The 14,182-nt window shown below is 39.4% G+C and overlaps 1 protein-coding gene and 3 non-coding genes across 4 annotated transcripts in view; all 4 read right to left on the bottom strand.

Moving 5' to 3' along the window:
* polr1a (RNA polymerase I subunit A) overlaps window positions 1-14,152 on the bottom strand; it is a 57,473-nt gene extending 43,321 nt beyond the window's left edge. Inside the window, 21 exon segments of the mRNA XM_051954947.1 lie at window positions 246-404; window positions 1,722-1,759; window positions 1,762-1,803; window positions 1,957-2,140; window positions 3,408-3,557; window positions 3,664-3,855; window positions 5,343-5,489; window positions 6,503-6,610; window positions 6,686-6,913; window positions 7,054-7,176; window positions 7,378-7,539; window positions 7,662-7,803; window positions 8,035-8,152; window positions 8,488-8,568; window positions 8,954-9,045; window positions 9,845-9,930; window positions 10,070-10,180; window positions 11,139-11,288; window positions 11,390-11,485; window positions 12,931-13,039; window positions 13,976-14,152. Of these exon segments, the coding sequence (XP_051810907.1) occupies window positions 246-404; window positions 1,722-1,759; window positions 1,762-1,803; window positions 1,957-2,140; window positions 3,408-3,557; window positions 3,664-3,855; window positions 5,343-5,489; window positions 6,503-6,610; window positions 6,686-6,913; window positions 7,054-7,176; window positions 7,378-7,539; window positions 7,662-7,803; window positions 8,035-8,152; window positions 8,488-8,568; window positions 8,954-9,045; window positions 9,845-9,930; window positions 10,070-10,180; window positions 11,139-11,288; window positions 11,390-11,485; window positions 12,931-13,039; window positions 13,976-14,052 (2,595 nt within the window). The 5' untranslated portion in view covers window positions 14,053-14,152.
* LOC127535951 (small nucleolar RNA SNORA5) lies at window positions 1,422-1,558 on the bottom strand. Its single transcript, XR_007944897.1, has one exon. It is a non-coding gene; the product is annotated as a small nucleolar RNA SNORA5 (small nucleolar RNA).
* LOC127535958 (small nucleolar RNA SNORA5) lies at window positions 4,918-5,054 on the bottom strand. The gene has a single exon (XR_007944903.1). It is a non-coding gene; the product is annotated as a small nucleolar RNA SNORA5 (small nucleolar RNA).
* On the bottom strand, window positions 9,166-9,302 carry LOC127535950 (small nucleolar RNA SNORA5). Its single transcript, XR_007944896.1, has one exon. It is a non-coding gene; the product is annotated as a small nucleolar RNA SNORA5 (small nucleolar RNA).
* Window positions 14,153-14,182: the final 30 nt, after the last annotated feature.

The following is a 14,182-nucleotide window of genomic DNA, read 5'->3' as shown; positions in this document are numbered from 1 at the left end:
GCGAAACCAGAGGACTGAAGCTATCACAGAGGAACTGAGTAAACCAAATGTCTATTTCTACACTTCCTAAAATATATCTTGGTCTCCTAGGAGACCTCCTGAGGTGGAACCACCCTTATTTTTTGACTCTCTTTCACCATGAAGAAAATATGTGTTAAAAGAAGCTGTCTGTCAGTCGGTATTCACTGCACTGATCCTCAGTAGTTTTTGGTGTGGTGGTACTGGACATAGCAGCAGCAGGTTACCTTGTTGATATCGTTGTTCACTTGGTTGGCTACTTCTTTGAACTTGTGGTCGGCCATGCTGAAGTCTCTCTGGTCTGGGTTGAGGTGGGCGTCCTGCCAGCGACTCTGGGCCTCAGCTTGATCCACATTAGAAGGCAGGTTGAACGCTACCTGCAGGGCCTGAGTAACAGAAAGGGCATTTTTACAAGAATAGATGACTTATACTGCTTTAGTACTGTCTTTCAGGATGTATTTAAATTCACATTGTGCAGAATTTGCAAATAATTGGACTTTGCGGCCCTCTAGTGGTCGTTAAAATACACTACATTGTCATAGTATATATATCATGCATGTCGTCTGTTAAGTCTCACATTAGCAATACATCGCTTTGTTGAAAAACAGTTTGTCAGTCTCTAACTACACAAACCATTCTCTGTAGTTCTGCCCTGTTGATGGTCACTGCCACACGTAACTTGTAACTTTTTTAATTTTTCTGGTCTAAAACATGGATGTTTGTTTTAGTTTTCTGCTGATTTACAGGCCTGTGGAGGTGCTTTTACTCTTTTTCAGTATTTTTGTGAATGAATTACTGATAATTACTGAGTAGACACCAGATTTTTTTTGTTTTTGAACCAGAAACCACTGACTTGTTGTGGAACTGCTGCTTTAAAATAAGTGCTTTTTATTCTACAACTTACTTTTTCAAATTACTATAGAAAATAAATTAATGTTCTACTAATTATTGTTGTTTTTTTGTATTAGACTAATAAATATATTCAGATTTTATCATTGTGTTTCCTTTGTCAACAGCATGACTTCTGGACTGGCTCCCAACAAAAACAAACCTTTTAGTTTTGAATTTTTTTTTTTTTTTAATGCTCAAAATGGCTCCAAATCCAGTTTTTCTTTCCAGAAACCAAATGGTTTCTGCATTTGTGGTAATGCTCTAAAATGGGGCAAAACAGATATCAGAGTACGGCATTATTAGCAATTTATGACAAGTTGCACAGTTAAGTTTTTGGTGAATCTGACTTGACACAATCTTGATAATTCTGCAGAAAAAAGGACCAATTACCAGTAAATGTAGCTGCTCTTGCACACGGCTGGTTGTATTAACAAGGTTTAAATATACAGGCAAGTTTACTGCACCTAACACAGTTAAAACAGTTACAGCACGTTACACCAACACTACTCTCCACCTGTGTGTAGGACTTATTTATCCCCACAGGTCATGTTGGGACACTGTGGGGCCCATGAACTACACCTTCACTGTGGCAGCCATTTAGGCCAGTGGCATCCACTGAGGAGGAAGCACTGAATTTGACAAAGCTGCACACTTCTAAATGTACTGTTTACTGTGGAATAGTCTCCTAATAGCCTCCTTGTGTGTGTCTGAATAACAGAAAATGCTCATGAGGATGCTGCAGACAGGCCTACAGACACCATTACACAGTGAGACGTCTGATTTCACCAGAATAAGCTGCTGCTTCAACTCACTTTGGTGCCGAACTTCAATGATTCTTCAATGATTTTTTCCTCCGCTTGTTGGCGCCCGGTTTCACCAAAATGTCCTCCACACCTGGACAGAGAAGAGACAAGCTGTAAGCAAATACTCCTCTTCTGTCTTCAGTAGTTACACTGAAAAACTGACATAGCATGAGCTGATAATAGTGCTGCTAATGTTGGAGCTGCAGGAGATAAAATGCCTTTGTGACTCTGTCCAGGTTCTTACTCAGGGTGAAGCCTCTGTACAGCTGCAGGTAGGCGGTGAAGAGTCGAGCCAGGCAGCTGAGCAGTTTGCCGCTGGTCTCCCCTCCATACAGCTCGTAGCAGCAGTGGACCAAACCGTAAGCCGAGGAGCCGTAGTGAGCTTTGTCCAGAACACCAACTAACAGCTCGCCCTGACGGATCACCACCTGGGAAACAGGCAAAAAAAAAAGAAGAGTTCACTTTGGACTTTCTTCAATGCATAATTCCACCAAACTCTGCCCAACTTGTCGTCCAAAATAGTGCAGTGCATTTTTAAAGTTTTAGCACAACAAACCAATCTAACACAGCACAATACTGCAAAAACTCAAAGTCTTAACAAGTCTGTTTGTGTGATTTTTAGTCAAATTTTCTCATCCCACTTCATTTGAGATAAATTCACGTAACAAAGAGACATTTCAGTGAGATGGAGGTATTTGTTTTAAGACAATGAATCTTAAATATCTTATTAAGTCAAACAATGTTAAAACTATCTTGTTTTGAGTTGAATTTTGCAAGAAAACTCAAAATAAGTTAAAACCCCGTGTCGTCCTGCGGGTCAGATTGACCTGTTTAAAAGTTTGAAAATGTGGAAAAAATATATTTTCACAGTGAAACTTTTGATGTCCACATTTTTAACATATTTAGAAAATCTTGAACATTTTTGGGTGGAAAAAAGAAATGTTAAAAATGTTTCTTTAAGAACATTCACATAAAAATCAACCAAAATCCAGCGAATTTCGCTGGATTTTGGTTGATTTTTTTTTTTAATGTTCTTAAAGAAAACATTAGAAGTTTTACTGATATATGTGTAATCACTTTAAATATTTTTAGGATCTTTTTGGAACATTTTTATTCATTTTTTGAAAATATTTACAAGAATTTTCTTTCCAAATTTTGGGGATTTTTTAAACAAAATTTTGTAAGGGAAACTTTTTAGGAATTATTGGAATTTTCTTCCTGAAGGTTTTGCAAATTTTCAGAAATTTGGGGAATTCTTTTGCTGATTTTTGGATTTTTTTCAGACAAGGAAACAATATTTTTGGTGTCCGTAAACGAGGACAACAAGAGGATTAAAACATCTCAAATTAGGAGGTTACATGAAAGCAGAAATCTATTTTTGAGTGAAAAACTGCTGTTGTTTTTAGCATGTCTGGTTTATCTTAAGACACCTCAGCTTGACAATCCTGGTAAAATAAAGCATAAAATCTGTTTTTCCAGCTTATTTTAAGATCTCAATACTCTACATATCACATCTTATTTTAAGAAATCATACCAAGACATCTTTCCCTTATTCTACTGACAGATTTTTTCACGTATTTCAAGGTAAAAGTTCCTTGAAATAAGTTTTTTTTCTTGTTTTGAGACAGGGGCTTTTTTTTCCAGTGAACACTGGGGAACAGGTGGACGGTCTTTCCACCTTGTGCGTGTTCGTACCTGTGAGTCACACATGCTGTCCGGTTTGTATCCTGGAGCAGCTCGTGGTGGGACTTGGATCCAGGCTTTGCTGGGGATTTTTGATTTGCCAACCAGGTTAAGAGGCACCGCTTTCTCTGGGATTACATTCAGCAGCAGCGTAGACACCACCTGAAACAAACACCACAATAATTCATGAATTCAGTACATGGATAGCATTGTGTTCTTTTACTTTCAAATTCCACTCTCATGGTCATGTCTAATGGAGTCCAGTCACCTGTTTTCCTGTCCACAGTCGCTGTGGTTTGAGGATGGCTGGAGGCAGCAGCTTCACTCTGCCTGGTCTGTCAGTCAGTCCTCTGTACACCAGCTCAGTGTACTGGTCTCTGGTGAAGAAGCAGCCTCGTATGGTCATCTTTGTTCCCGACACCATGTGGTCCTGGATCAGACCCGCCAAGGGTTTACCATCCTGAAGAGGGAAAAGAGAAAAAACTGAGTGAGGATCAGTGTGTGTAACGGGTCAGTATGTAATTGTGGGACTTTTTGTATCATAGTTGATATTTTTGCTGTTTTCAGGCCAAAAATAAACGTAACCAAACACCACATGACATTTTTACAGAAATTATACATACAATTCAGTAAAATTGAAAGTTATTTATAAAGACATTGTAGTAAACCTGTTGACTACTTTACATTAAATAACTCAGAAAGCCTTGGAGTCTTCCAGTCTTTTCTTCAGGAGGAAATGACATCATGTGGAGCAGGTCATGTGATCTGGAATTAACACACTTCCTGGAGAGGTGTTTTTGGAATGGATAACTAAGTTGAAAGTGATTTCTTGGACACAGATACAGTTTGTTATTTTCCATGTAAAATTTGATATACTGCCAAAAAATAAATATCTGTCACGCTTATCACAACTTAATAAGAACACAATCAAAACTATTTTTGAATAAACTCATTTCATTATTGTTTAGCTCATTAGAAGGTGATTGTTAATTAATTTATCATTCAATTCAGTTATTTACCTGAAATTTTAGTGATATATCCAGGCATTTTATTAATAAGTGATTGTTTCCATAATAAATAATTTTGGAATTTGTAAAAATATGACCATAATAACATTACTTTTTAAATTTTTAATAAAAATGTATGTGAGATGTATCCCATGGACTTACAAAGTCCCTCAGTTATACATTGACCCTTATATGAAAGTGAAGGCTACAGAAAGAAGGTTGTCATCGCTCAGTGATGAATACGGGATCAGAAACAAGAGTATACATTATCATAGAGGGGTCAAACCTACGACCGAAGGTTTAGAAGCATACCATGAGAACATTAAACTAACTTATCTTATCAAAGCAGAGTCTGACTTATGTACAATTAAATACAACTAGGACTGTTTCAGGAAGAATTCACCCCGTTACAATAAGTTTTCATTTGAACTTAACTGGTGTTCAGCAACTGTCCACTTCTAGTTACTGGTTAGATAATGCTGACTGAACACACAACAGCCCACAACATGCTCAACATTTGTGTGTAGGACTTATTTATCCCCACAGGTCATGTTAGGACACTGTGGGGCCCATGAACTACACCTTCACTGTGGCAGCCATTTAGGCCAGTGGCATCCACTGAGGAGGAAGCACTGAATTTGACAAAGCTGCACACTTCTAAATGTTCTGTTTACTGTGGATTAATCTCCTAATAGCCTCCTTGTGTGTGTTTGCTGTGGATTAATCTCCCTGTGGCGTCCTTGTGTGTGACTGAATAACAGAAAATGTTCATGAAGGTGCTTTAAACAGGCCTCCAGATACACATGTGTAATGAAAACACCACCAAACACCACATCTTTAACTTTAATTCAGTCTAAAACCTTAGAAACCCAATCAGCTGACAGTATAGGACTGTGCCAAGCCGTGTTACACTCAGTACAGTTTGCATATGAATACACACCTTGGGGACGAGGTACTGCTGGTCAGTGCTGACTAACATGTAGGCCTCTGCTCTGCCCAGCTCACTCTGAGGGAAGTGAGCGTTCATTTCATCCCCATCAAAGTCAGCGTTGTACGCCTTGCAGTTGGCATAATGGAGCCTTAAAACCTGTGAGATGAAGGACAGTTAGTTATCCCTCATATCTGTGAATAGGGCTCAGTAACACACTGCAAAAATTCAAAATCTCACCAAGTCTGTTTGTCTTACTTTTAGTCAAAATGTCTCATCCCACTTGATTTAAGACAAATTCACTTAACAAGTGACATTTCAGCAGATGGAGGGACTGGTTTTAAGACAGTGCATCTTAAACATCTTATGTCAAACAATCTTGAAATTATTTTGTTTTGAGTTGAATTTTACAAGAAAATTCAAAATATGTTTAACCCTCTTGTTGTCCTGTGGGTCAAATTGACCCGTTTTAAAGTTTGACAATGTGGAAAAATATATATATTTTCACAGTGAAACTTCTGATGTCCACATTTTCAACATTTTTGGGAAATTTCTGAACATTTTTTGGTGGAAAAAAAGAAATGTTAAAAATGTTTCTTAAGAACATTCACATAAAAATCAACTAAAATCCAGTGAATTTCACTGGATTTTAGTTGATTTTTATGTGAATTTTCTGAAAGAAAATATTAGAAGTTTTACTGATACATGGAATCACTTTAGATATTTTTAGGATTTTTTTGGAAGACTTTTTTAATTTTTTGAAAATATTTACAGAAATTTTCTTGCCAAATTTGGAGGATTTTTTAAATAAAAATTTAGGGGAAAATTTTAAAGAATTATTGGAATTTTCTTCCCAAAGGTTTTCCAAATTTTCAGAAATTTGGGGAATTTTTTGCCTGATTTTTTTGGATTTTTTTCAGACAAGGAAACAATATTTTTTGGTGTCCGTAAATGAGGACAACAGGAGAGTTAAAACATCTCAAATTAGGAGGTTACATGAAAGAAAAAATCTATTTTTGAGTGAAAAACTGAAATATCACATTTTTCACTTGTTCTATTGGCAGATTTTTTCGCTTATTTCAAGGTAAAAGTTCCTTGAAATAGTTTTTTTTTCTTGTTTTGAGAGGAGCATTTTTTCTAGTGTAAAAGCTGCTGCAGAGATGAGACGTTACCTTCTCTCCTGGTAAGATGCGAGCACAGTGGGCCTGTATGGACGGTCTGTGCAGAGTTGGTTGTCTGTTCAGCAACAAAACATCTCCATTCTTGATATGACGATTCACCTACAGACAAAAAAGACAGAAAAGTTAGAAAGTGTTTATATCTGTAAACACTGCGATCACAATCACCTGACTTACTATCTTCATGGGCATCTTATGTGGACCTGGAGAAGGTGTCAGCAGCTCCTTGGCGACCGCCTCTCTCTGTGCGAGGTTGGCAGCTGAAAGGATGGTCCTCCTGCCATCCTCGTTTATCACCATGGAGGCTCCGGGGTGGACGTTGGGTCCATTAATGACGGCCTGACGAAGCTCCTTCACGTTCCACGGAGTGACTGGCTGAGGGTAGGTCAGCTTGGTGGCAAAAACCTGCAGGAAGACAGGAAAAGAGGCAGGAGTTTGTTTTATCGCTGGATCTCTGGTGATCAGTCATCACAATATTTAGATTTCTCCTGGAGACGGTTAGCTACTTGGTCTTTTGGGAAAACCTGAACGAGAGTCAGACGTACCATTGGTATTCCTATCTCGTTGGTTCCTATGTACATGTCTGGACAGATGACAGATCTGGCAGCATAGTCCACTCGTTTGCCCATCATGTGTTTCCGGAACAATCCTTCCTTCTTCTCAAGGATCTAGCATGAGAGAGGACACAACAGGTATATCTTTATAGAAAAGATAATATAAAGGTTATTTAAATAATGCTTATCTTCGTACAAGGCTGTGTTTTTATGATGAACTGCATCATGCTGCAGATCAAGCCAATTATTTAGTAAGTGTTGCAGAAGGTAGTGAACAGACGCAGTTACAGCGTCTTGTTAACAGTATATGTGTACCTGTCTGATTCCAGGGTATTTCTCTGTCATCAGTTTGTCCATGTCACTGTCAAAAACAATGTTAACGTGGCTCTGCAGGCGGATCCACATGTTGTAGAGTTTATCTGTTAATGTACGTCCAGGCACCGCAGCTAGAAAAGTCTGGTCTGTCTCTTCTGGAGCCTGAAACAAAATAAGATCCACCAGGGTGGCATGTTAAATGTTCAACTACGTCTGTGTCACAGAAACAAGACGTTACAGCTGGATTTATTCACATTAGCTGCTTTCTTTAGACGTCCTCTTACCTCTGCCTCCTCTGTGTTTTTCTCCCCCGCTATCAGAGCCAGCAGCTTCCTGATGACTCCACAGTCCTTCATGACGGCCTGCATGTTGACTGTCTGACCGTTGGTGAACATCTGGTCACCCAGCCGATTGATTGGACGATACCTGACAGATTAGAGGGTCACAGCCTCTCCTTACATCACACATATTCAACATAAAGCTTAACTTCCACAGGAAAGGTTGTATAGTGTCACAAGGAACTCATATTTAAAGAATGGCGATTTATGTCGCAGTGCAATTCTACATTACAAAGGATGCCGTTTCTTTTAATTAGTCAGTCTAAATGCCACCTGTGGTTCTTTTAATGATATACCAGTGTCCATGTTTTTATTGTACCTGCAAGGTGTGACCAGCAGCAGCTCCAGGAAAAACAGGTCTGGACAGAAACCGTTGTCTCCCTTCTTTGATCCAGTGCTTCCCTCCAGCCCCGAGAACAGACACTTCAGAAAGAAACCTGAAAGCAGGAGAGGAAAAAAGGTTTAGATTTCAAATTTAGTCCCCTTTTACAGCCAAAAATATAAAAGGGCACAGATTAACACTGCGTTCACAGAACTTTTAAAACCAGTTTAAAGCACTTCAAGAAAAAATTGATGACAAAAATAAGTAAAAACACATCAACTTCACATTTTTACTACTGTCTTCAGACATTTATAACTAATGAAGTTACATGTGGGCCTTCTAAGGACACAATGTTTCACTTAAATATTCAACTTTAAATGAAAAACACGAGGTAATCTGGCCCTGAAACGGTTCCCTTTTAAGCACATGCTGACTGGATGTTTTGCTCACCTTCTTTCTCCCACAGCTTGTTGACGTGTTCTCTGGCTGTACTGGCAGTCAGGTAGACTCTCTTTCCAGCCATCAGATCCTCTGCAAGGAGAGGAAAAATCTATTTATTGTACGTACAGACAGCATATAGAGGTAGGCATTCTGTATTTGTTCAGAGTTACAGACTGCACAGAAGTACTGCAAAAGCAAAGACATAACAGGGTTCCTTCTCGTCTGTTTTTTTCCCCTTCATGTACCAATAAAATAATAACAAAAGCCACGTGGCAAAACTAAGTACTAAGTTATAACTAAAAGACATGCAACGCCTGTGTTTTATCTACCTGGACAGCATTCAGTCTTCTTCCTCACATGCTGCAGATGTGTTGTCAAACTGATGGATCTGCTTGTGTTTTATCTTTTTTCCTATATTTTCTGAAGCTGCAGGTACTTGGACACGTGAAACATGAACGTCTAAATGTTTTCTTACCATCAGTTTTGCCGCTGCTGCTTTGTGCTCCTGATGGCATCGTGATGATCAGCTTACTGTTGTGTTCACGACGGACTGTTGACCTGCTGCTTCTACACACACAATGAACGTGATCACAGCAAGAAAAGCTCAACGAGGTAATGCTGACTGAAGCGTCACAAAGCAGTATTAATGATTAATTAATTAACAGAACAGCCCACAACACACGCAACATTTGTGTGTAGGACTTATTTATCCCCACAGGTCATGTTGGGACACTGTGGGGCCCATGAACTACACCTTCACTGTGGCAGCCATTTAGGCCAGTGGCATCCACTGAGGAGGAAGCACTGAATTTGACAAAGCTGCACACTTCTAAATGTTCTGTTTACTGTGGATTAATCTCCCTGTGGCGTCCTTGTGTGTGTCTGAATAACAGAAAACGTTCATGAAGTTGCTTTAAACAGGCCTCCAGATACACATGTGTAATGAAAACACCATAGTTAACTTTAGGGTTGGATCAGATCCAAACTAATGCATAAAAACACCAAAATCAGAAAAGCACACACAAAAAAACAAGTTGAAGCCAAATTCCAGTTTTTGAGTTTGGTGTCTCTGCAGATAGAACAGCTTTAATTCCTCCTTGAGCTTAAGGTAAAGCAGTGAAAATACTGTAAATATAATATATACTTAAACAGGGATTCTTTATGTAGATGAGCATTCATTTTCATTGGTTAGCTTCCATGCTAGTCTGTGCTTCTTCAAACTGGTGACCGACCCTCTGCTATCCAATATAAATAATAATAAGCCGACTATGAGTAAATACTTTTCAAACAAACCAAACAACCCTTTAAGCTCTGACTTTAACAGCACTTTAGACCAGCACTGAATGAGAATGAACAGTTAGGCTACCTGCAGTGAGGGCACTTCCTGGTTTTCATCTGGACACTCCAAAACTCATTTATCAGGCTGCACTTCTTCTCAACCAAATGTTTAATCTGACAAAAACAGACAGAAAATCACATCTTCTATTCTTGTAGTACAGTCGAACAGATTGACAATACAACACTATATTGTACGTGTAGTTTCATGTGATTCATAACACGGGTTAGAACACGTTTGGAAATGTGTACTTACAGGCTTCACGTTTGCAGAAGCTTCAGTTTTCTCCCCAACTACGGCGTCTGTGAACTCCCTCAGCCACAGCTCGATGTCATCCCCAGTAGCTCTAGGATTCTCCTCCAGTTGCTAACACACAAAAAGTTCAAACTAATTAATAATTAAAAAGAATCCACATGGAACCTAACCAACCCATAATCCAGTGATTCTCATTATGGAAATACCTAATGTTATCCAACTCATCTGCACAACATCCACCATAGTTACTGCTTTGCCTTCAGCAACACTCTGGCTGTGTCCGAAATCGCATACTAACGTACTACATACTGCATTCTCAATGAGTATATACTGCATACTACGTACTATAAGTATGATTAGAATGCCGACCGTTCACACTGTAGTATACTACTCCGTTTCCCATAATGCATTTCAAACCTCCAACGACAAAAACCGGAAGTACGGCTATCAAATATCTCGGCTGAATGCCGGCTTCAGGTCGATTTTACGCTAACAAACAGTCGCATAATTAATGTCGCAATTTCAAGCCGGCACTCCTCATGCAGTTATTAGCCAGATTATGCGAATCGTTTCAATTGTAGCTGCAGGCTACTGGAGATGGCTGCTACTTGTTCTGTATGCAAAGCGAGCTGCTGCAACTAGCTGCTAGCATTCAGTAGCACGTTGTGAGGCGTCTGACAAATTTAAAACGTTGATCAGAAAACGCCTATTTCTCAAATCTGTGGGGTGATTAGGATGACTACTTAACCACTTAAAATAAAATAAAAATCGCCGCGGTCCGGCCACATATCCCACGGAGGCTTGCATTTCGGTGGATAGCTCGCAAAGCATTATGGGGCAGTTGAGTATGACGAGTGTGGTCACCGCGCATACTTAAAAATTTTCCGGATATAGTATACATCCGGGTATTTGTCGCGTACTCAATCTTTTCATACTATCTAATGTGAACGCACTACATACTTATTTTGACGTCACACTTAGTATGAGTAGTACGTTAGTATGCCATTTCGGACACAGCCACTGTCTGACCAACAACTTCCACGATTCGCTTCAGCAAGTACGACCTCACCTGGTTGAGAAGCTGTTCTAACTGGTAGACCTCCTGCATGGCTCCATGTTCCACTAACTTGAGCTGGTTCAGCAGCAGGTGGATGGCAGCTCGGGGACACGTTAACGAGTGACACGCCAGACAAGAGCCCCGGATCAGCAGGTAGAGTTTCTGATGGAAGGCAGAGGGTCAAACATTAAGGACCTAACGTTGCCACATTATCACCAAACAACACTAATTTACAAGAATGTATGTGTCCATGAAACGCTCACATCAAAGAACAGTGGGTTGTAGACAGGCAGAGGCAGCTCGACATGTCCAAGGTGTCCTGGACAGTTGTTAAAATCCTGACAGCAGGTTGAACACACCTGGTAAAACCAATAACAGAAAAAAAAATGAATATATGTTAGAGAATTTATACAGCATACTTCTTGTAACTTGAGCTTTACAGAGAGTAACATTGAACAGACTTCATCTGTGTCATGGTACAGACAGTCTTTGCTGATTTGTAACAAACACAGAGAACCTAACGCCCTTTTTAAGGATTGAACAAGAAACACTGGCGACTTCATCAGCCTAACGAAGTTAAAGCAGGTGAATTCGGACAACACATCAAGTGTAAGGTAAGAAAATAACACAGGAGGTCCTAGACTTACATCAGAGTTCTTTCCTACAGACTGATGTAAGTCTATGTTCACCGTAAGTCTGAACTCCAGAGAAAATGTAAACAAAGCCGGTCCATGCATCACGATATCAATCAGTTCGTCATACAAGTCATGAATACCAACGACTTTTGTGCATGTATGAATCATTTTACAAAAAACGATACAATGTGTTGCACTGGTTTTACAACCTGACTGATGTTCATTGGTGTTTCAACCTGTTCCGTGCGTTTTATTAAACTTTATTTCACTTCCATGGTGTGTTGCCCTTAAGGCAGAACTATTAATGTACTTTTATTTTGAAAAAGCCTTTATTTTGAAGTTGTCTGTTGACAGTCGTCCACTATTTCGATGTGTAGCTTCACACACATATGTGCTTTTCTGGATGCAGGGCTCGCTACTTTGTAAACACCACAGACGAAATGTTGTCAGTAATTAACTTCAGTTTTTGGACTTAGGTTAAAAGGATTTATTTACATGTATTTATGTGGTTTTATTCTGTTTTTGTGGCAGATTTCACTCTGTTTGTAATGTGTATCAAGAGCCACAGTAGAGAAGTCAAGTCTGCTACAACTCACGATTCATTTTGCAAACATGAGTTTAACTCTGTCTGACCTGCTGAGACCGAAAATTAAAAATGCAAGATGGCGCTGCAGATGGCAGCCTCGGTCCTGTCCTCCCCAGGAATTTGTTTGTTCCAGCTTCTTTCCCACTGTCACCACCCTAATAAACAGCTGAGCCATTACACTAGCGTATTATGTACATTATTTTTTGCAGTAAGAACAGTATTGTCTGCTTTTTGCACTGTATTGTCACTCCAGCAACTATAATTTTTGCATTACTGTGTTTATATATTCCTCTCTAGCTTTGTAAATATCTTGGTATACATTACTATTGCTACCATTACTACTACTGTTGTTCTTTCTACAGTTTTTCTATCATTCTCTTTCCTTATTCTGGGGGTGACACCAACAGCTTAAATCAAATTCCTTGTATGTTGTGCACGTATACTTGGCCATTAAAGCCGATTCTGACAGTGATTGCTGTTGCGACTTTTATAGAAAAGTGGACCAATTCATTTACAATCATATCAATGACAAGGACTGCATGCCAGAGTGGGGGCCTTTGCAATATAATTTAACTTATTTTACCTCTTTGTTATCTGCTGGGCCCAGAGCCAGATCATACAGGCTGTTTGGAGCCACATTCCCAACAGCATCGAGGAACCTTGAGTTAGTGATCGCCTTCACACTCAACTTCCTGAGCAGGAGATAAAATGTGCAAAGAATTAGAACACTGTGAAAAAGTTTAATACTACCACGCCATACAGACAGAGTAATTTGTGGTAGCAGAACTCCAACCTCTCAGCAAGTGTAAATCTTTTCAGAAGTTAGATATTTATGTGTCGTAAATCCACCTTTTGATTGATCATAGGAAATACTGCAATAATTTGACACTCTGGATTTCTGACTTCCATGAGCTATGAGCCATAATCTTCAAAAATATAATCAGTAAAGGCTCATAGTATTTGACATTACATGGTATGATGGTACAATGTAAGAAAGCTTAATTTATTAAAATAATATAAAGAACAAAAATGCACTAGTACTTCTTTCACAATTATTCTGGATTTCCAACAGCCCTTAAACTCTCATATCATTCATGTATTGAACAATAACAAGCATATTTTCCAGACGTGTGTATTCAGTGTTTAATCTAAGACATTTTCTTTATTACAATGTGTACAAAACCAAAGAGACAGGTGAATAACTCGCATATGTGGCGCAACGGTTAAGTCTATGGACTACTAATCAGAAGGTCAGTGGTTCAAACTCCAATGCGGCCACTGTCGGGCCCTTGAGCAAGGCCCTTAACCCTTCCTTCTCCAGGGACGCTGTACGGCGGCTGACCCTGGAGCAGAATTTCCCCTCGTGGGATTAATAAAAAAACAATAAATAATAATATCATACATACTAAGAGGTACTTTACCTGTCTGTTAATCACAGTTGCTACAAATGCATCATGTTTAAAGCAAACTAAATAAATACAACAGTGACAGCAACCCCTAGCTAAAATGTGTATTTCATCTTTTTTAGACCAGCAAAGTGCAGTTATAAGAAGCAGCCATGCGCCTGCACGTTGTTTTGAAGTCCACTGTAGCATACACAGCTAAAGCTAAACCACGCTTTCTCTCACCGTAGCTCCTCGGCGGAGTACAAGCCGAACGACATGCCCTCCAGGCGCCGCCATGGCACTTCTTTTCCGAACAACATTTCGGAGACTAACGGAGACTTCTGTAGTGTTTATTAAAACAGCTTCATGGCGAAAAGTTCAACCACATGAGACGCAATTCCTTCTGCTTCACACGTGGGATCGGACTACACTTTACACTAGAGGGGGGGA

The sequence above is a fragment of the Acanthochromis polyacanthus genome, chromosome 10, assembly GCF_021347895.1.
Source record: "Acanthochromis polyacanthus isolate Apoly-LR-REF ecotype Palm Island chromosome 10, KAUST_Apoly_ChrSc, whole genome shotgun sequence".
Lineage (NCBI taxonomy): Eukaryota > Metazoa > Chordata > Actinopteri > Pomacentridae > Acanthochromis > Acanthochromis polyacanthus.
This window is presented reverse-complemented; position numbering and strand designations above follow the sequence as displayed.